The 21,696-nt window shown below is 54.8% G+C and overlaps 1 protein-coding gene across 2 annotated transcripts; it reads right to left on the bottom strand.

Annotated features, from left to right (window-relative positions):
- Positions 1-450: 450 nt before the first annotated feature.
- Positions 451-21,493, bottom strand: KRT80 (keratin 80). Of its 2 annotated transcripts, none has more exons than XM_016201088.2 (9): positions 21,179-21,493; positions 15,009-15,217; positions 10,574-10,634; positions 10,209-10,304; positions 3,073-3,237; positions 2,479-2,604; positions 1,665-1,885; positions 1,119-1,174; positions 451-992 (listed from the first exon to the last, which is right to left on the bottom strand). In XM_016201088.2, the coding sequence occupies exons 1-9, from the start codon at positions 21,476-21,478 to the stop codon at positions 868-870; spliced, it is 1,359 nt and encodes a 452-aa protein (XP_016056574.1). In that variant the 5' UTR covers positions 21,479-21,493; the 3' UTR covers positions 451-867. The 2 variants fall into 2 exon arrangements, with proteins under 2 accessions (XP_016056574.1, XP_016056575.1); XM_016201089.2 differs by lacking the exon at positions 451-992 and adding an exon at positions 993-1,027 and having other exon boundaries at positions 21,179-21,478.
- Positions 21,494-21,696: the final 203 nt, after the last annotated feature.

The raw sequence follows: 21,696 nt of genomic DNA, 5'->3' as shown, positions 1-21,696 counted from the left end.
AGGGGTGGGGGGGGGCAGAGAGCTGAGGTCCCCGGCAGGGTGATGAACCCCAGGATGGCAGGGAGGGGAAGGTACGATCTGATTCTGCTGCCTGGTCTCAGGCTGCCATACAGCCTTCCCCAGGGAGTTCATCATGGCAAGAATAGCTTCTGGAGAAGGTGCTGGGAGCTGCTTGGGCAGCCTGTCCATTTCTGACTGTGACCTGCTGAGAGGAACCCACAGGAGGAGAGAAGGGGCACAGGTGTCTGGGCTGATCTCAGAGGTCCAGGCTCAGGTCCCAAACGTCCATGGAGCCTCCTTCCCTCACTCCCTAATACTGTCAGGTCTCTGGGGGACCCAGGTAGTGCACCCAGCACCCCTCCCCCCCAGGAACTCCAGGTGGGGGAGCAGGCTAAGCAGTCCTCATCAGTCCCTGGTCCGGGGCTGGGACTGGGCAAATGAGGGCACCAGCTTCGGTGCAGAGGTTGAGGCAAGGCAAGGCTTGAGATGTGTTTAGGGCAAGGGTTGGGCAAAAGGGTCAAAGGGACCTTGGTCAGAGCCCTTTGTTGAGGGGGAGTCTCAGAGGAGTGAGGAGGTGGGGATAAAACTGACCCCAATTCCAGTTACCTAGTTAGGAAACCTCTGGCTAGAAGGTTGGAAGGGTGGGATTGTGAGATGTTGATATGGAGTGGAGTGGCTTTGAATAGCCGGTGACAGTCCTGTCCCCTGCTGGCACCCATAAGAAAACATACATTGCTTTGAGCTCTCTCAGTTCAGAATCAGGTTTGCCTCCCATTCCAACCTAGAGGCTCCAAAGTGCTTTCTTGAGTCTAGCTTAGGTCTCTCCTGCTTCAGGAGAGTGACCTGTGGGTCCTGGGTCCAGCTGCCTTACTCTGAGGCCTCTGACTCCTGCAAGAGGAATTTCTCTGACATTTCAGTGATTTTGATCACGGGGCCTCTGCTGTTTTTCTTCTTCCGGGAGGGGGCTCTTGCAACGTAGGACTTGGAGGCAGCTACAGGGAACATAAGGAGTGGGGGAGGGAAGGGGCTGGAGGTTTGGGAGCCACTTAAAATGATGCCTTCAGAGTCATGACCCCCACACCCTGTACCCCTCCCCACCGTGGGGCAAGTAGACTCACCGGTTCTGGATCTGGATTGCACAGTGCTGACCATGGCAGCTGGAGCCGAGTCCATCCTGGGAAAGGAGGGAAATGGTGGGATGTGAAGGGAGCCTGTGGCTTATGTTCCCCTGAGATTGGGGCCTGGGGCCTGGGGCCTGGGGCCTGGGGACTGGCAGGTAGACAGCAATCCTTGATTGTAATTCCCAGCCTTGGGCAGCCCTGCTGTGTGACCCTGGCTAGCCAGCTTGTCCTCTCTGGGCCTCCGTCCCCTCTCCCCTGTATATTTACTGAGCACTTATTTGTGACAGGTATTTGCATGCAGAATCATATTAATCCTCCTCACCACAAGTGGAGCATGGTTATGATCAGCCCATTTTCCAGATGGGAAAACTGAAACTTTAAGGAGCTGGGCCAAGGTCTCAATTTGTAAGTGGCTGAGCCAGGACATGAACCCAGGCCTGTCAGGCTCACAGTATCATGCTGGAGGGGGAGGCTGGCTTTGTGTGGGCTGGTTCTTTGGTTCTCCCTCTCCCCCAGCCCCACCCTACCATCCCCACCCCTCACCTGCTCTCCTCGCCCTCCACCAGCTTTCGGTAGGTGGCGATCTCAATGTCCAGGGCCAGCTTAGTGTTCATGAGCTCCTGGTACTCGCGTAGCTGCCTCGCCATGTCCTTCTTGGCCTGCTGCAGGGCTTCCTCCAGCTGGGCCAGCTTGGCCTTGGCATCCTGGAAGGCCAGCTCACCCTGCTCCTCGGCCTCCTTGATGTTCTCCTCCAGCTTCAGGCACTGCAGCCAGGAAGGCAGAGGGAAGGGGTCGGTGAGCAGGGGTAGGAGGGAGAGAGTGGGCCAGGGCCAGGAGCCTACCTCTGTTCTTGGTGGGGGTGTGTGTGGGGAGGGAGGGCTAAACAATCCATTCTTGGATGGGGTAATGGGTTGTATTGCAGAAAGAGGGAGTTCAGAGAGACCTAACGAGATACTTTCTGGAGGCCACCAAAGAGGGAAGTAGCCAAGTCTCCAGAGGAGCCTGTCTCAGCCTGGCTGGAGGCTGGGGCTTCTCTCTGTATAACTGGCAGGAGGTCATGGGCTTTGGGTGTGTGTGGTGCCGGCTCTCTAACATTCCAACAGCCCTGGCCAGCTTACGGAGCACTTTCACATGCAAAGCTCATGTGATTCTCATAGCCATCTTAGGAGAACAGATGAGGAAACTGAGGCACAGAGGTGCTAAGTGACCTACTTAGGTCACTTCCCCTTGCATGTACTCAGCGTGTGTGTGTGTGTGTGTGTGTGTGTGTGAAAGAGAGAGCGAGAGAGAGACAGTGAAAATGTGTGTCCCCGGTGTTCCTCCCTGCTCCATCCCCAGGTCAGTCCTCGGAACTCACGTGGCTCTTGATGGAGAGGATCTGGGATCGGAGCTTCTGGATGCGCACATTGAGGTCAGCAATCTCGCTGCGGCTGCTCTGGAGGCTGTTCCCAAACTCAGCCGAGCAGGCGGCCCGCTCCTCAAGCTGGAGGGTGGAGAGGAGGTGGTGGTCCGGGGCTGCTCACTGTGTCCCTACCAGAACCCTCTGTTTTCACTCCTTGCTGCCCTTTTCTCTCTCACCCTCAGCCCCCCTTCTCCCCCTCTCCCCCTCTCCTGCACCACCATGTCCTCCTACCGGCTGCCCTAGACTGAGCCCCACAAGCTGTTCCCACACCTGGCCTGGCATTGCTGGGTGGCAGCATCACCCTGAGCTTTTGGAGGGTACAGACTGCGGCCTTTCCCAGCCCACATCACCCATCAGGGCTCAGCACAACGCTGAGCTCCCTGATTCTCCACATCTGCCTGGGAACCGACTGCTGTGGTCTCCTGCCCCTGTGCTCCCCAGTTCCCTTTCCCAGAATCTCATCACACACTCGAAGGCGACCTCAGCCATCCCCAGTGCAGGCGCGCCTGTCCCGGCTGCCTCTCCCACCCTGCAGGGTCAGCCACGAACCTGCCTCCGGGAGTATGCCTCAGCCTCCTCCAGGCTGCGAGCTGCGATGGCATCATACTGGGCCTTCACCTCCTCCACAATGCCGCTCAGGTCAATGTGGCAGCGCCTGTCCATGCCCACGGTCACTGACACGTCCTTCACTTGGGCTGCCAGGTCCTTCAGCTCCTGTCCGGGCACAGATGTAGGGGTTCAGGGCTGGTCAGGGGCACCCCATAGTCCCTTTATCCCCCAGGGTGAGGGGAGGATGGGCTAGATGGGGCCCCCCTGAGGGCCTGTCAGAGCCCCTTCATCTCTAGGCCCCCCACATCTGGCAAGGGAGAGTCTCAGTTTGTTGAATAAATGCTGGAATGGTGAGGGGCAGGAGCGGGACTAGAGGCTGACAAGCCGCTCCTCCCCAACCCCTGCCAGAGGCTGAAGCCAGATGATATCAGGGTCACCCTGAAACTTGCTGCCCCCCTCCCCATCTAGCTGAGGGGCTTGCTGGGCAACAACAATAATGGGATTCAGCCTCAATATTTTCATCTTCTCCCTATCCTTCAGGATCCCTTTGTCCCTCCTCTCTCTTCTCTGCTCAGAAAATGCTAGCCTCCATCCTCAGAGACCGGAAGTGGAAAAGCCCCCCATTTCCCTGGGGCTCGTCTCGGCTAGCTGCTCCCCAGGCAGCCTCACGGTTCATCCTCACCAGGCTTGCATGGCGTTAGCCCCAGATCACAGACAGGAAAGACACTGTGGCTCAACGAGGTTATGGAAACACTGGGAATGCAGAGCCCTTGCTGCTCTTGCTAAGCTCCCTTAGAGGCGTGGAGATAGGAGTTGAAGCCACTGTCTTTCTAACCCCAGACTGGTTCTTTCTATCACACCCGAGAGCTTGTAGTCTGAATGCTCAGGGGTGTATAGAGAGGCAGGTGGGAACCGGGGTCTTCATAAGGGGCTGCCAGGTGCCACCCCCATGGCCCTGGGCTGCTTTCCTTGGAGGTGTTAAAGAACTGCCAGAGACCTGAACAGACACCTCTCCCAAGAAGACATACGAATAGATATATGAAAAGATGTTCAACCTCACTAGCAATTAGGGAAATGCAAATCAAAACTACAATGAGATACCACCTCACACCTGTTAAAGTGGCTGTTATCAACAAGACAAGCAATCACAAGTTTTGGAGAAGTTGTGGAGAAAAGGGAACCCTCCTTCACTGCTGGTGGGAACGTAGACTGGTACAGCCACTATGGAAAGCAGTCTGGCAATTCCTCAAAAAATTAAGAAGAGAGCTACCACACGACCCAGCAATCCCTCTCCTGGGTATATATCCAAAAAACTTGAAAACATATTCATAAAGATCTATGCACCCCTATGTTCACTGCAGCATTATTCACGGCGCCTGAGACATGGAAACAACCAAAGTGTCCTGCGATAGAGGACTGGATAAGAAGATGTGGTACATGTATGCAATGGAATGCTACTCAGCCATAAGAAAGGCCGAAATACTGCCATTTGTGACAACACAGATGGACCTTGAGAATATTATGCTAAGTGAAATAAGTCAGTCAGAAAAAGCTAAGAACCATATGATTTCACACTTGTGTGGGATATAAAACTGAAACTCATGGACACAAACAGCAGTGTGGTGGTTGCCAGAGGGAAGGGGATGGGGGTGAAGGGGGGTCTTAATAGATGGTGTCGGGAGAAGATATGACTTTGGGTGGTGGGCACATACAGCAATATATAGATCTTGTAACATAGAAACCCACACCTGAAACCTGTATGTTCATATTAACCACTGTCACCCCAATAAATTTAGTTAAAAAAAATAAAGAACTGCCAGCATCTGGTTGGGGCCCCGGTGGGAAGGAGGAGGGGGCCAGCATTGCACAGCATGAGTCAAGTGGCCAAGGCCTCCTAGAAGAAGGCACCCCGGGAAGTGGGGACAAAGCTCTCCTGGGGGAGGGAGGGCATGGGGCACAGATGTACAGTTACTCCTACTGGCATTCCCTGTCCAGTTCTGATCTCTACTTAAGTCATCAAATTTTGGTCAGTGATCTCATTTTTCTGAAATATATATATAATTTTACTTGTTTGTCTGAATCAGGATCCAAACAAAGTGCACACACTGTGATTGGTCCATACGTTTCTAAGTCTCTCTTATTCTATGACAGATGCCCCCACCATCTCTCTGTTTTTTTTCCTTGTTATTTTTGAAAATGGAAAACACTGAGCTGCTTGCCTTGTAGCGCTCCCACAGTCAGCATTTTACCAATTGCTCTGTGTGCTGGTGCTTAACATGCTCCTCTGCCCCCTGTGTCTCTGAAAGCCTGCTCAGATCCAGGTTTGGATTTTGGTTCATGACTGAATTCTGACCCTGTTTCTAGACTTTGGGCCTGCTCCTGACCCTCCATCTGTCTTTATGCTCAGAAAGGTTATGGTTGAGCCTCTGGAGCCTGTACCTGCTGAGGTGGGTACTTCTTACCTGCAGCTTGTGCCCCTGTGGCCACAGACTGCAGGGTCCAGGGGGTGGAGGTGGGTGGGTCAGCTAGTGCCACGTGGCCTGTTGAGTAAGCAGCTGAGGAAAGCCATCACTCCTGTCTGTTCACTGCCCAACCCCGCCCACTAGCATCCCTGGTGACAAGGATCAGGTTCTGGAAAAGGACATTTGGGCAGTGGCAGGCATCCTGCAGCCTCTGGGAGCATCCTGTCTCTTCCCTAAAGCTGTCAGGACCCTGAGCCCAGTGGCCAACTGCCCCTTGGGGGTCTCCTGACAAGGGGTTTTGATTGAACAGAGTCCACTGGGCAAAAGCAAGGGAGGGCCCAACCAGTGCCAGAATAAGGTTAATGGTGCCCACAGATTCATGCCCACCTCTGTTGCCCCTGGTTACCAGCGGAGATGGATATTTTCCACATGGAACCGCCATCCTGGCCAGGGCTGCTTGGCTGGGGACAGTTTTAGGAATGCAGCTTTGGGGCTTCCTTGATCACCATGTAGTGGGGGTCAGTGGGCATGTGGAGTTCTAGATAAAGCCCTCTATTAGCACTCCCAGTCCAGGCCTAGGTTGGCGTTTTTTCCATTCAGGAACAGGCCAGGGCACTGTCAGATCACACTATAGGAGGGCTTCCCCATCAGGGTGAAAGGATCAGCAAAACACAGCTGATGGAGCAGGGTACACAGGAGCTTGGTAAACAGAAGCAGGAGATGGAGGGTTTAGAACATCTGCAGACCTGTTCAGACATGCCAGCCCCTTGGGCAGCACAGGGTATAACAATGCTGCCTTGTGTGGTGTGGCAGTGCCACCATGGGATGGGCCCCTAGGAGCATGTGCACCTCCAAGCTGGCAAGAATTAAGCCAAAGTACAGTTTAGAGCTTCTCTAGGGAGCCAGAGCCTGAAGAGGGTCGTCACCCACGTGGCTGAGGAGGTGATCTCCCTCTTTGTGGCCCCAGGTCAGGGTAGACGGTGACTCTGAGGGCTCACTTAGTGCTGCTCAGTAAAATGTAGTAATGACACTAGGCCCTGAGTGCCACCACTAGGCCCTGAGTGCCACCACCTCTTATAAGCTGGGTAACCCTGGCCAAGTTTTTAAACCTCTCTGAGCCTTGTTTTTTTCATCTGTAAAATGGGCATAATTATAGAACTGAAAATAGCTAATGTTTACAAATACTTCTCATGTGCCAGACACTGTTCTAAGGGCTTTGGCATATAGTCACAAAATAAATCTTCACAACAGGCCAGTGAGCTAAGTGCTGTTATTCTCCCTATTTTACAGATGGGGACATTGATGCGTGGAGAGAGAAAAGAACCTGCTGAGTTCACGTAATTCCTGAGCCAGGATTCAGATCCAAACTGCTCTAACGACTGTTCTCTTAATCATTATCCCTACCTCATGGCGCTGCGGGGATTAGATGAGATTATGCCTGGAAAGCACTTGCACAGCCTGTGCAGGGATATAGAAGCCCGCAATAAACAGTGGCTATGACGGAACCGTGGGGAAGTGTCCAGGGCAGAGCGGCCTGTTCCTGGAGCTGACTCCCGGAGGTGACGGGAGGGCAGGCGCCAAGCAGCTTAGACTCAGCAGGCTGTCTCTGCAGCGATCTGCATCCCAGGAGGTGTGCCTGGCTTCAGGGGGTTGTCCTCAGATTTAGCTAATCTCCCTGGAACCAGAATTTATGGGTGGGGCAGGAGGCGTTCTGGGTGGCTGCAACCAGGCCCCAAACGCACTCAGGATCCTGGAATGCACTTTGGGAGCCGAGGGGGAATGCGAGCCTCTGCCAGCCTAGGCTTCTTTCACCAGCCTGTGTCCCTGGAGGTGAGGGGCAGGGGGACTGTCCAGGAGAATGCAGCATGTAGATGAGGCCCCAAGCAGTCCATGGCCTTTGGCTCCTTGGAAAGGCTTTCAGGCCTTCTCTCTCTCTGCCTGTGTGTGTGTGTGTGTGTGTGTGTGTTGGGGATACAGAGGTGGGCCACACATGAGTAGCCCATGCTTGGCTGATCTGGTGTCTGCTCCAGAGTTGAAACCAGCATGTCCAGCCCTCCTGGGATGGCTCGTGTCTGCCATGTTTTTCTTCCACCCGAGGTGGCCATGGCTGCCCCTTCCTTTGCTAAGACCTGCTCTGTCTGATGGGGAGCCACTAGCCGTGTGTAGTTGTGACCACTTGAAAGGTGGCCGGTCAGAACTGAGATGGGCTGTAAGTATAAAATACACACGGGATTTTGAAGGCTTTGTATGAGAAAAAAAAATAGCCCATTAATTTTTTTTATATTGATCACATGTTGAATAGTCATATTTTGGATATATTGGACTAAATAAAATGTACTATTAAAATTAATTTTTTGTTTCTTTTATTAAGAAAATCTAGTAGTGTGGCTGGCTACTAGAAAACTTAAAATTACATATTATTAAATTACATTATATATAAAATTACTTAAAATACATGATATATATGGCTCACATTATATTTCTATTAGTGTTGGCACAGAGGCTCACAGTGTGGGGAACCTTTTTAGCAAAGAGTCAGTCTTGCCTCCTCAGCTTGGGGTGGTCCATGGAGAGAAATGCAGACCTCATGTCCTATCACCAGCTTGCACCTTGCTGCCTCCCAAAGTACCAGTAGCTGCTCTGATGGCCTGGCTCTCACTGCAGTCCCTTCTCCATGGCACTCTTCCACCAGCACAAGCCACTCCCTTCACCCCTCTGCAACGCTCTCCCCAGAACCCACCAGGGGCACAGCACACTTAGAATAAGGTCCAGAGCCCGGCTCAGGGTCCAAGGCCCTCCATGATCTGGCCCTGCCTGCTCTGCCCTGGCCACAGCTGCTTCTTTCTTTTCTTCTCATCACCAAATTCACTTCTGCTGTAGGTGCTTTGCACAGCTCTTCTTTCTGCTCAAAGCCTCCTGAAATCTCCACTGGGCTGGGTTTTCCCAGTTTGGGCCTTCTCTCACTTGTACCTCCTCTGAGATGCCCCTTGACTTTGGAGTCTAAAGCCTTCCCCTCCCTCCAGCGTGGTTGCATCACCTATTTTCTTTGCAGCCCAGCACTTCTCACCCTCCAAAAGGATCTTCTGCAGATGTTTGTTTAGTTGCTTATTACCTGTCCCCTCTTAGCTAAGCTGTACCCCCCCAGCTCTGAGAGCAGGGACTTGGCTGTCTTGCTCACTCATGGTGACAGCAGTGTCTGGCACCTAGCAGGCATGTAGTAAACCTTTGTTAGATGGGTGAATGGATTTAGTCCTCATCATAATCCTATGAGCCTGACACTATCACTTTCCTCATTTTACAGATGAGGAAACTGAGGCACAGAGTAGAGAAATAACTTGCCCAAAGTCATAGAAATGGTAAAAAGGCAGAGTCAGGATTGGGGTCCAAGGGCTGCAAAGTCTAAATGGAGCAGGAGCCAAGCAGTTTTGTGGCTGTGACTAAGGCAGTGCTCAGGTATATGCTGGCTGTGCCTGGCGTTCCTCTAGTTATATCTCCACACTTGTAGGACCTCTGTCCTGGCTTGGAGTTTGGGCTCCGGGCTTGCTGAGATGTGGGTTAGCAGAGCGGAGGGCAGATTCAGAAATGTTGGTCCTGCTGATGTCTGCCTGGGCTGCACTCACAGCAAATTTGGGTAGAAGAACCCCTAACCCAATGCTCAAACCAATCAGTGGTACCCCTGGTCCATCCACATAGGGCTTGGCCTGGCTGTGGACGGCTCTGCCAGGGACGTGAAGCTCTTCAGGGTGGCTGATGTGGGTGGTCTGCCTATGAGGGCTATCTCCCTGCTGTTCCCAAGGGCCATGGTGTTCTCTCTGCTCTGCTACCTCCCATGGCCACAAACAGGTCTGGGGCTCATGGAAGCCCTGCTGGGGGCTGAGTCTGCTGGAAGGAAGTGTGGCCCATGTATAGCCATGAGGCCTAATCTCCCTTTCCACAGGATGAGGCCATGGAGCTGTGGTCAGCAGCCCCTTAAAGGATATTAGGAGGCAGAGTGGGGTGGAGGGGCGGCATCCAGAAGCTAGTGGCAGGACCCATCTGCTGACTGCACCGGCAGTGCGCTAGGGCTTGCTGGGCCATTGTCCCCCAGGCTCAGGTGAGGACTTGGGGACAAACGACAGTGTGTCTGGAGGCCCCTCTATCTGCATTTACTGGGTCATTTTTGTTTGGTAGAAGCTAGTATTGTTTGGGAACCAGAGAATCCAACTATAGGTCTTCCCTGCCTTGGCTCAGAACAGGGAAGGGTGAAGCGCATGACTGTCAGAGCTGGAACTGTGGGTGCCTGCATTAGGCTGCAGGGATTGAGAGAGATTCGTTCAGTAAGAATGGCTGTTCAAGGCCCCCTGACTCCCTGTTCTGAGGCCACCTCCTGATCTTGTCCAGATACACCTGGGCCCTTGTGTGGCCTTAGCATTTAAGCACAAAAAAGGCATGAGTTCTCCCTGAGAGAGGCCTTGGGGAACCTGCCTGCCCATGCTCTGTGAAATGAGTGATGAGAAGACGTGTTGGATTATTGGCAGCAGTGCAAGAAGGGGTTTAGGAAATTGTTAAAACTAACTGAAAACAGTGAGTGACTGTGAAGGTTCCACACTTCCTGGATGTCCTTCCCTCCCCTGCACCCCTAAGCCATGGACCAGTCAGCTCTTGGCTCGCAGGACCCTGGCCCTGTCTTCTTACCTGCTCGTAGATGGTTTTCATCAGCTCCACGAAGCTCTGCAGGCTTTTCAACTTGGTCTCCAGTTCAGTCCGTCGAAGACACTCTGTGTCCAGGTCCTGGGGGTGGGAGCAGTGGAGAGTTATGGGAGGGGGAGTCGAGAGTTCCCAGGGCAGGAGTGGGGTGGGGGCCTTTGCTTCCTGGGTGAAATGGGGGTGATTCTCAGAGGAGACCTGGCTCAGAGCCTGGGAGGAGGAGCAGGGTGGGGACAGGTATCTCTCTGTGGTTCTGGGACTCAAGCCTCCGAGGGCTTTGTTGGGGGATCCTGAGGGAAAGCAGACAGAGGACCCATGAGGAAGGAGCCCCTGGGGCAGGCTGGGCAGGCTACCTTCTTCAGCTGGACGAAGGTAAACTCCATGTCTGTGCGCTTGGAGATCTCATCTTCATACCTGGGAGGTGAGGAGGGTGGGAGAGAGATAGAGAGACACAGAGAGAGAGGCTGCTCAGCTGGATGTGGTGGGAGCTTGGGGTGTGGTTAACCCTCTCTGGGTAGGGTTTAGGGCTTCTGCTGTCTCATTTGGTGCCTTGTGACAATTAGAAAAAGTAGTCCTTCCTTCAGGTGAATGGAGCCCCTCTTCTATGACGCCCCCCCTGCCGACAGCCTATCAGCTGGCCCTCTCAGTGGTGTCTGTCTCCTTGCTGGCTCTGCTCCACATTCACCTCCTCCAGGAAGCCTCTCCTGATTGTGTACCCTTTTCACCCTGACACTTTGTTCCCTCATCTTTTCCTAGCTCCTCCCCTAGGAGTCTCAGTTTCAAACAAGCTGTGCCTTTGGTCAAGTCAGCACTGAGCATCCTGCTCACCCTTCACCCTCTCCCACCCCTACCCTTCCCTGCAGCCCCCTCCCCCTCCCCTCTGCTGGAGGGTAGGACACCTTCCATCGTGTTCCCTCTGGAGGGAGGACAGGAAGAGTGTGAACTTTATAGTCAGATGAATGAACCCCCAGTGTGGTTTTGGGCAGATCACTCCACCCCTCCTTCCTTAAATCCCTGGTGGACCAGGGTTGTGCCTGTGCGCATGTGTGCGTGTGCATGGGGCTGATGAAATCCACGCCTGACACAATGACAGACGTGTACAGTCAGTACTCAACTAAGGTGGGTCCCCTCTCTTCTCAGCTTTGCCTCTTTTGCTCAAGACCACCTTGTGTTTAGAACAAGGACCCTGCTGGCTGGGGAGATGGGATCCCTGGACCCGACCTTATCCCCTTCCTCTAGTCAGGATGTCTGTCTTGCTCCCCAGGGTGGGTGTCTGCCAGCCACTGTCTCCCCCCAGCCCTGCCTGCCCCTGCCCCAGCGGATGTGGGGATTCTGCGGCTTCCTGTTGCATTCTCTCCTCTCCAGGGAATACCTGAATCACCCTGGGCTCTAATTACAGCCGCCGCCTGCCCCGGTCCCTGACCTCACAGCAGGGCAGCGTCACCATCGCCCACATCAGCTGGCTGGACCTGCCACCCTCAGGCCTTCTTTTCCACCTGCCTTCCCAAGGGGCTGAGGAGAGCAGAGCCAGGGGGGTGAGAGCCCGCAGGGCACTGGGGGGTCTCTGAAACGCAGTGTGCCCAGTGTGCACTCTCCCTGGTCACTGCTTGGCTTCCAGGAGTCTGCAAGGGGCTTTGAGGGTGCAGAACATGGTGGCGGGTGGAGGGGTGAGCTAGGGAGACTGTCCTGCAGTCTAGGATTTGCCAGGGTGAAAAAAATGCCAAGAAGCTCTACCTGCACCCTCTCCTGTGACCCTCAGAGCCCCTAGCCAGGAAGGCCCTGCTGGTCTTATTTCACATTTGAGGAAACGGAGTCCAGAGAGGGCCTAGGGGCTCGTGTGGTATGCTGGTTAAGCATGGGCCCCAGAGCCAGGCTAGCTGGGCTCCAGTCTTGCTTCCTTGCTTACCAGCTGTGTGATCTTGGATAAGCTACTTGTGTACGCCTCACTCGTGACAATAGTGATGTTGTGAGGATGAAATAAGTGAGTACATGAAGTGCTCACAGCAGACTGGGGCACCCGCTAAACCTGCTGCTACTATTACCACCTAAGCTCCGTTCTCTCCGACACCAGACCCAGGCCCTCAGCCCCTAGCTTCAGCCTCTAGCTTTTTCAGAGAGAAACTGTGGGACCCCCATTGCAGAAAGAGAGTGCAGGTTGCATCCTTCACAAATCCTCCAGGCGAGGCTGCTTGAACAGGTTTCCCTCTGGAATCTGGGGGTCTCTGGGGAATTCCCTGCCCCGGGGACAGGGGCCTAGGGAGCCCTGAACTGAGAAGCCCCTTATTGACTGGCCCTCCCCACACAAGCTGGGTAGTCAAACCTCTCCCCTTCTCCCCTCCCCTCTTGATAGGGGAGTTCTGCCCACCTGGGGGCAGGACCCTGGAAAGAGCTGTCCATTGGGGCCCTCTGAGGTGCCAAACTCCTCCTTACCCCTCACTGCCGTTCCCCCTACCCTCTTCCCCCTCCTTCCTTCTCATTGACTCCCCTGGATTTCGGCCCCAGGTCACCCCCTCCACCGATGCTCTGTGCAGTGAACAGCCTGCAGTGGATCTGGGTCACTTGCTATGGCCTTGGGCAAACTGCTCTCCTAGCTGGGCTTCTACTTCATTCTTAGTAAATGGAAGGGTTAACTAGCTGATGCTGGGGTCCCAGCTACATCAAAGCTTTGGGAAACCTCCCTCTCTGCAGAGGCTTAAGTATTCCATGTCCCCCATTTCACCCCCAATCTTCTGCCAGTCATCAGCTCCCAAACTCGTGCTCAGCCCTTTTCAGCTTGTCACACCCACACCCCCCCTCTCTACCCAACTTGTTTATATCTAGGAGTGAAGCTGATCTCATCGGCCTTGGAGAGGCAGGGCACACCCCTCCCTGGCAGGGCTTGGCCTGGCGTCTCCTGGCTCCCGGGGCCCCCAGGCTTTGCATGGCCAGGCTGCAGCTTCCTAGGCTCTGGTCTGCAGACCCAGAAGCCCTCCGGCCTCGCTCCCTCCAACTGAGGTGGGTTTCCTACCTAGAGGGAGGATGAGAATCCCTGAGACTAAATAGTAAGATCAGGCAGCAGATGGAAACCAGGCAGCTGGCCAAATGAGGGGGCTGAGCCAGATTAGAACAAGCAGTGTTTGTACAGAACTTCCAGTTACAAAGTATCTCCACAGATGTGATCTGGCTGGGCTCATGGGAGCAGCCTCTCACCCTGGATGACATAGGGTAGGGATGGGTTTTAGCATGCATGGCTCTGTGACTGAGGACAAGCCCCTGTCCTCTCTGGGCCTGTTTCCTTCCCCATATAAGTAAAACCCAAGGCATCCCACCAGCTCTGCCATTCTCTGACCCTTTGAGGGCCAAAGACCTACTAGACATCAGTGAAATAAGTCACAGATTCTGGTGCACTAACAGTTTCCCTCATTACGGTCAGAATGGGCAAGCAGATTCCCTGTGTTTCCCTAGGACCTAGGAGGGCAGGGCTGGGGTAGAGGTGGCCCCCAGGCCAGGGAGGGGCCCAGCCCAGCCATAAGAACCAGTTCACAGATGGCTGGAAAGTTCCTGGCAGATTCACAGATGAGGAAACTGAGGCCTCAGAGTGGGGAGAGCGTCCCGTGTGACCATACCCTCTGAATGTGGCCTGCACAGAGGAGGTCATGCAAGAGAGATGGGCAAGCTAAGCCCCAGCCCAGGTCCCTGGCCAGGCTGCCCACTCTCTCCAGGCCTGCCTGCTGGCTGCTCTGAAGAGGGCAGGCCTCACCTTGGGTCAGCAAGGCTTGGGACAGGAACCAAACACTGAAGGTGGAGAGGGGGTTCAGCCACACTCTGCCCTTCCTTCATTCAGGCTGGAGACCAGACCTGAGGAGGGGATGCAGGGGCACAGCCTCTCTGCTCTGCCCAGCCTCTTTGTCTGTGATGCCCTGGCCACAGTTCAGCAAGCCTGCACCAGGGAATATGTGGTGTGCAGAGCCTTCTAGGGAATGGAAGGGTGGCCATCTATAGCCACCCTGAACTCTCAGCTTCCTCCTCACACCAGCCCCAGTTGGTATCAGCCATCATCCTCCCACTCCACACGGGAGGAAACTGAGGTTAGCACGATAAACAACTTGATGGAGGTCACAAAGCTGGGGTGGGGTGGGGACAGGGAGTGAATCCTTTTCAGTCTATACCCAAGGCTGGGTCTTTTACCACTGGGCTGCACTGCCTGCCAGTATGTCTCCCAAGTTGTAAAAGCACATGCAGGTGGGGCTGTTTCCCTCACCTCTCTGGACCCCACTGAGGTGAGCACGCACTACCTCTGGAGGGTTGGTTCTTTATTCTGACAAAACCCACTGCTTTGCCTGCTGCCTGCACCCACTCCCTTCCCTTCCAGCCCAATCGAGATGGAAATCTCAAGCCACATCCAAAGCAGGAGTCCATCTGTTGCTCTAGCTGGTGACATAATTTCCTATTGCCAGTGGGACATGTGGGCAAGAGCAAGAGTGTTTATGAACACAAGAGGAAAGAATAGGGGACAGTGGCTGCCATGGCGTCCAGGGGCCATCACGCACAGGACTTAGCTGTCAGACATCACAAGACTGACTTTGTTGTAAGAGTCACTGTTTGGGGGTGGATTCACTGCCATATCCTCTCGAAATTTAGGATACTGCCTGACACATAGTAGGTCCTCAATAAATATGTCTGGAATAAAGAAATGTTCCTCAAAGAAGCTTCCTCTTTTTCTGGCTTGAGTGCCCTGGACCTTGTACCTGAATGCAGGTTGGTCCCCACCCACAGCCGCTGCCCACAGCCCGCTAGGGCGCACTCTACCTGATTCGAAACTCCTCGACTTTCTCCAGCATCTGCAGCAGGTCGGCCTCCAGCTGTCCCCGCTCCTGGCTCACTTTGCGCAGTTCCTCCTGTAGCCGGCCCTCATACTTCTCGTAGAGGTGCCCAAGGTCAAAGGCAGTGGAGCCCTGGCCCTGCAGGAAGCTCCAGCGGGTCTCCAGCAGCTGGTTTCTCTGCTCCAGGGCCTGCACCTGGGACAGCAGGAAGGCTTCGGTGAGAGGGCCAGGCTCAGGCCCCGAGGCCCCAGGCCCGCCATCGGGCACCAACTGGGGCTCCCCTGGGAAGTGGCAGCTCATCGCTCTGCGCACCTATCTGGGGCCCTCACTCAGCACACTCAGATGGCATCTCCAACTAGTGATTGTTCCAACTAAAGATGGTGAGATAAGGCGGGAATTGGTGAGAGGTGGAGCCAATTAGCAAAGGTTTCCTAGGGGAGGAGCAGGGCCAGCTAGATGACGGAAGGGGGAACTAGGGTGTGAATGTGACAGGCTCTTCACGCCAGCCTGGGGCTTGGGTGGGAGACCCCAGGGCACCTGAGGTGTCAGAGGCCCATCTGTCACCCCCCTCGACAAGCCTGGTCTCATCTTGCTTTGGAAACTCAGCCGGGTAGGGCTTAGGGCCTAGGTAGTACTTAAATGCTAAGCCTCCTGGCAGCTGTGGACTTGTAGCCTTGCAAAGCCTCAGTTTCCCCAGCTAGAAGTTGGGGATATATCACCTGCCCTGCCAACTCTGCAGGCTGTTGGGAGAAGAGCCTGAAAGAGAGCTTTGGAACAGAAATAACAGCAAATGATTATGTGGCTCCTTCTGGGTATCAGGCCTGTTCTAACACTTCACGTGTTTAACTCATTAAACCCCCACAACGACTCGATGGGATGTTGTTATAAGCTGTATTCTACAGATGAGAAAACAAGGCACAGAGAGGTTAACTTGCCCAAGGTCACAAAATTAGCAAGTGGCAGAGCCACGTGTGGACTCCAGTGAGTTTGGGTTTAGAATCTTTTAACCACTGCAACCTATGCCTCCTGCCTACTGCTGGGGTCACAGTGGGTCCTGGGACCCGCCTGCCTTTCTTCACTGGCTTCTGCCTCTATTCAGGCCAGTTTTGTCTTGAGAATAAAGACTGGGGGGTCCTGGCTGGTTTGGCTCAGTGGTTAGAGCGTCAGTCTGCAGGCTGAAGGGTCCCAGTTTCAATTCTGGTCAAGGGCACGTACCTCGGTTTCAGGCTCGATCCCCGGCCCAGGGGAGGCAACCAATGGATGTGTTTCTCTCACATAGATGTTTTTTTCTTTCTATCTCTCTCCCTTCCATTCTCTTTAAAAAAAAAAATCAATAGAAAAAATATCCTCGAGTGAGGATTAACAAACAAAAATAATGACTGGGGGGAGCTCTGGGCTCAGCTGCTCCTCTCAAACTCTGCCTCCTTCACTCTCTCCTGCTCAGGCTGCTACATGGGCTCCCACAGTCCTCAGCTCGCATCCCAGCCACCAGCAGGCTGACAGTGTCCCTCCTGAGTCTTCTCTTTCCCTCCACCAGCCAGCCTGGGGCTCTGCCTGCCTCTTCTCCACCCTGCCTGACCTCTCCAGGATCCAGCTTCTCTTGGGCACGACCCTTTCCACCACCCTAGTCCCTCCCCAGATGTGCCCCCAGCTCCTCTCTTGCAAAAAGCCTCCCCTGTTCCCTCCAGTATGAGGCTCTCAGTTTATCTGCTCCTCACTTGTCTGGGCCTACCATCCTCCCATCAGACTGAGAGCCATCTGCTCCCTTCTTGGGGTCCCTACCCCCTCGGTGCCTGGGATAGGGATAGGCCACTGAGGCAGGGGAGATGGCTGGGGCCTGGATTCTGGACAGTGTGGGCTACTGTCAGGAGGAGGATGTTGTGATGATAGCCCAGTGATACACCCTGTGACCACAGGCGAGTAGCCGAGCCTCCTCCTGCCCACTGCTGGCACCAGCCCCCAGAATCGCAGTTTAAAAGAACCGGAGTCACATCCAGGAGCCTTTTGGATCAGCTAGTCTGTACCCTTCATTTATAGAGGAGGAGGTGGGGGCCCTGGGCAATCAAGTGACTTGTCCAGTGTCCACAGCAATTGGTGGCCCAGCTTCCCAGACAGGCCCATCTGATGGTGGCTGCCTACTCTGGACCATTAGGGGTTCCCTGTTCCTCCAGAATTTGGGTGCCAGGTGAGCCCTCCTCTCTCTTTCTTTGCCCTGCCCACATCCCCAGGTTTCCCTGAGACACCCTGATGCCCTTGGGATTCCCAGTGGCAATGCCAGCAGGAATATTGATGATGGCCTTTGTGGGCTGTCATTCCCCTGCTCAACACCCATTTGTACTGGGAAGTTCTGCCTGAAGCTGACCCGAGCCTACAGTCTGCTGTAGTTGCAGCCAAACAGGTTCAGTAGGGATGGAAGTCAAGAGGGTTTCTGTACTTGTGTGAGAGGGTTTGTTGGGGGGAGGTATCTGCTTGCCCCACCTTTGCTCCGTTTTGACAAGCAGGAGCCCAGTGTTTACACTGAGGGTGGGGTGAGAGGAGAGAAGTGAGGCTCCTTCCTCCACCCATAAGCAGCAAAAAAACCCTTTACACCAGGAAGTCCTTCCCATAGTCTAACCTCAACCCCCTCTGCTGTAGCACTAGCCTGCTGGGAGATGGGGTGCATTTGGCCAGCCAGTCCAGCCAGAGGGCATTTTGGTTGTGGGGGATCTGGGGCATCCCCCTCCCTGATGCTGTGGGGGAGCTGCCTGTTGTCTCAGTGGCTGGGGATGGAACTGAACCCCCACCCAAGACCTTCCCTGCAGAAAGGCTCCTCCCTCTCGGAACAAAGGCCCAGGGAGGTGCCAGGTTAATTGTCACCATCCTCCCAAGGCTGCTGAGCACTCACTTCTTTCCCCTTCCTCCCCATTCTGGCTGACACCCCTGCTCTTAGATCACATGATGGTAGTTCTAGGAGGGGCCTCAGAGAGCAAACCCTGGTTTACCTGCCTTCCATGGTACAGATGAGGAAACTGAGGCTCAGAGCACAGAACTCACTGTGAGTCAACTCCATGGTACTGGGTAGCCCAGACTAGGGGAGGGAGAGATGTGTTTTTTCTAGGGAACTGAGCAGGCCTGGTCCCCAACCCATGGGCCCACACTCCAGGCAGGTGAGTATACTGAATGGTGTCCCTGGGGCACGCAGGTCCTATTCCTCGAGTGAGGGGATTTGCCAAATCCCCTGCCTTCAGCCAGAAGTTGGCTTTGTCCAGGGAGCTCCAGGGCCTCTTAGTCACAAAGGGCTGGCTTATGCCTTTCTGTGTGAAGGCAGGGGCATGGCTCCAGTGACTTCCAGAGGTCACGTAGGCCTAGAGGAAGACATTGTGCCCATCCCTCTGTCTCCAGGCATTTCACCACCCCTCTTGGGTTCCTTCTCAACAGCCCACTTAGTCTGACTGCTGGCAGTCCTTCCTCTCGTCCCATCTCCATCTCCTCTGTTGTCCGCATGTGAAGGTGAGAGGACCCAGCCAGCGGCCTCTGCTGGATGTTTACATCACCCTCTCCCTGCCCCCCTCCACCTCCTCTCCTGCTGCTGCTTCTGCTCATCCCCCTCCTTTCACGGCTGCCATTCTACTAGTCTTCCCCCTGGCATGAGCCCAGGGCCACCCTCAGAGCAGGAGTGTAAGTAAATGCAGAAAGGGTAAGTGGCTTGCCCAGGAAACACAGCCTACAGTGGAAGAACCGACACTGCTCCAGGGCCTCTTGCCAACTCCTGGTGGTCTTCCCAATAACCCTCCTCCCCTCTCTCCTCCTCCCTCTAGGTGCTCTGATGTCTCTCCAGGCCTCAGAGGGGGATGTGGAGCTGGAGGGCCCTTGCCTGTCTCTTCTCTTTGCCTAGAGCCCCCACCCCTCTGGTTATGGCATCTTACCCTTGAGCACCTCTCCCCCAAGCAGGCCCCTCCCTCCCTCTTCTCAGGCTCCTACTTGAAACGGGCTAACTGCATTCAAGAGCATCATGGGTTGGGCCCATTTATGGTGTTTTAAATTTAACAAACAGAACACACCTGGTACACGGTGAGGGCTTTATAAGTGATTTTCAATAATTATTCCATTTGAATATGACAAGCCCATTACACTGATGTGTACTGAAGCGCAGAGCGGTTAAATAATTTGCTTGAGATTACACGGCGGTCAGAGGTGGAGCCAGGATTCAAGCTCAGTAATTTGGCTCTAGGATTGAGCACTCTTAACTGCTACCTGCTTCCACTCAGGCCCCCGTGGCCTTTACAAGGAGATAGAGAGAGACTCGAGCTAACAGATCTTCTCCATAGAGTTGGTGAGTCAGCTGAGGTTCCGCGGGCAGAGCCCCAGCAATCAGGGCCTCCAGCAGGTTGGCACCCAAGGCTCCCTGAGTCCACTCAGAAGAGCACCCATCTCAAGCCCCAGGCTTGAGGGTTGGGAGGCTGCTAAAGATATTAGAGGGCATCGCCCTGGACCCTGGGCATAGGACCCCTGACCCCTTAGGCCCTGCCCCATGCCTGCTCACCCTCCTGTCTCCCCCATCGCAGAGGCACAGGGTAATATCCCTGGCATTCAGGGAAAAAGCCATCCATCTGAGCCAAATTACATAGCTCATGAAGCATTCCTTTTAAGGGATTAACCTGGGTTAGGAGAGGAGGTGGCTCTGCAGGGACCTGCCTCCCCAGGGCAGTGGGCTATTCTCTTAGGGCCAACAGCCCAGCAGTGCAGGGCTCTGCAGGCTGAGGGAGGGAATGCTCCACACCCCCATCCAAGCACTTCAGGTGTGGGTGCAGGAATGCTGGTCTGGGCACATGAATGGGAGGAAGAAACAGTTCCCATTTCAGAGACTGCTGGCTTTGTGTCTCACAGATCTGAGTTCAAATCCAGCCTATAGACTTGCTGGTTGTGTGACCTTCGGCTAGGCACTTAATCCCTGGATGGGCAGCTTCCTCATGAGCACAGTAGGGGAACTAGCCCCCAGGGGTGTTGCTGTGTGGGCTAAATTACACATCTACAAAGTTCCCACAGCGAGCCAGGCACAAGCAGATGCTTGAAACATGCTGCTTTCTTCCCTGGGTCCCTCTCCGGGAGTCCCCACTTCCTGGGGACACTAGCAACATGCAGAGGAAGCCAGAGGCAGGAGAGCAGGGTGCAGGGTAGAACTGAATCACCGCAGAGGGGTGGGGCTCTGGTCTACTGTGGGGGGGGAGGGGGCAAAAAGGTTGTTTTCCTCATCAGTAAAATTGGCATAAAATGACCTCTTCCCTAAGGTTGTTGAAGGATATAGAGATAAATATGGAAGCACCCAGCACAGTGTCTGGCACATAATAAGCAATTAAGTAACAGCGGTTCTTAATACTGTGACTATTATTCCTGGGCAGGGCGGGAGGGAGCAGAGGGCAGGGCTGGTCAGGAGAGGTTTTTTGAAGGAGGTGAGTGAGGAGTGGGTTTGGGAAGTAGACTGGACTTCCTCAAAGCTCCTAAAGCCCTTGTTCTGGGGCAGAGGTGACACAAGTGCCCAGACCAGCATGCTGGCCATGGCATCTGGGTCTAGGAAGTCAGGATTCTGGGGACTCACTCCCTCTACTCAGGTGGGTGCCTGGCTGGCTGCTCGTTTCTGAGTCCCAGCATCCGTCCCCTGCATTCCTATCTCTTGACTCTAGGCTGCACCCCACTCCACAGCCTCCTTCCTTCTGGAAGCCACACATGCCCTCTAGGCTCTGCCCCTGCTCCTGGCTCCAGGAAGCTAAACAGGGCCAGAGGCCTGGACAGGAGGGTGGACCCTTGGGGAGGTCATCTCCACTGGCAATCTGCTTCAGAGTAGGACTGCAGACCATGCCTTCAACTGTTCCTACGAGGGCATCCTCTTGGCCATACCCAGAGCTCCTTCGTCCATGCCTGGGGGAGGGTGACCCCAGGCGACATGGCACATTATTACCCAGACATCTTTCAGAGGCCACCCTGGGGCCTCTTTCTCCCTGCATGTCGGAATGGCTTGAAATTTCCCTCCACATCTCTCTGCTGGGAGCTAGCTTGCGGAGTTAGCAATGCCAACTTCCCATTGGCTGGGGGCAGGGGTGGGGCGTGATGCTCCAGAAATGAAGAACTCAGCCACCTGCCAGTCCTTCGCTTTGGGGACCCTCTTTCTACTTTGCTTACCTTGCCAATCAGGGAGGCAAATTTATCGTTGAGGACCTTCATCTCCTCCTTTTCCTGGGTCTTCTGCTCCTGGATGGCTGGGTCCACCTTGAAGTCCAGGGGTACCAGCAGACTGGGGTTCACTGTCACCTTGGGGATGGTGCCAGCCGACCAGCAGCCTGTGAGACTGCGGGAGCTGAAGCCCGGTCTGGAGGCTCCGCAGCTGCCCCATTCCGAGGACTCAGGCCGGGGGCCGCCTGCTGGAGTTACCTCACAGCTGCTAAGGCTGCTGAAGCCAACGACGCAGGAGCGGCAGGCCATCGCGGCCCCCGGGCCTGGACGGGGAGGGCGCAGGGATGAGCGAGGGAACCTTCTCGGGAGGCTTCGGCAGCTGGCTCCGGTCGCGGGGAGGGCAGGCTGGGGACTGAGCAGCAAACACCTGTCGTACAGTGCTCATTAGCTGCAGAGGGCGGGACACCTCCCAGCCCGACCAACCTGTTAGATGATGTGGTGCTCCAGCCCCTCCCCCGGCACCACTC

Source organism: Miniopterus natalensis, chromosome 2 (assembly GCF_054644295.1).
Source record: "Miniopterus natalensis isolate mMinNat1 chromosome 2, mMinNat1.hap1, whole genome shotgun sequence".
Lineage (NCBI taxonomy): Eukaryota > Metazoa > Chordata > Mammalia > Chiroptera > Miniopteridae > Miniopterus > Miniopterus natalensis.
Note: the sequence above shows the minus strand (reverse complement) of the source record. Positions and strands in the feature narration are given on the sequence as shown.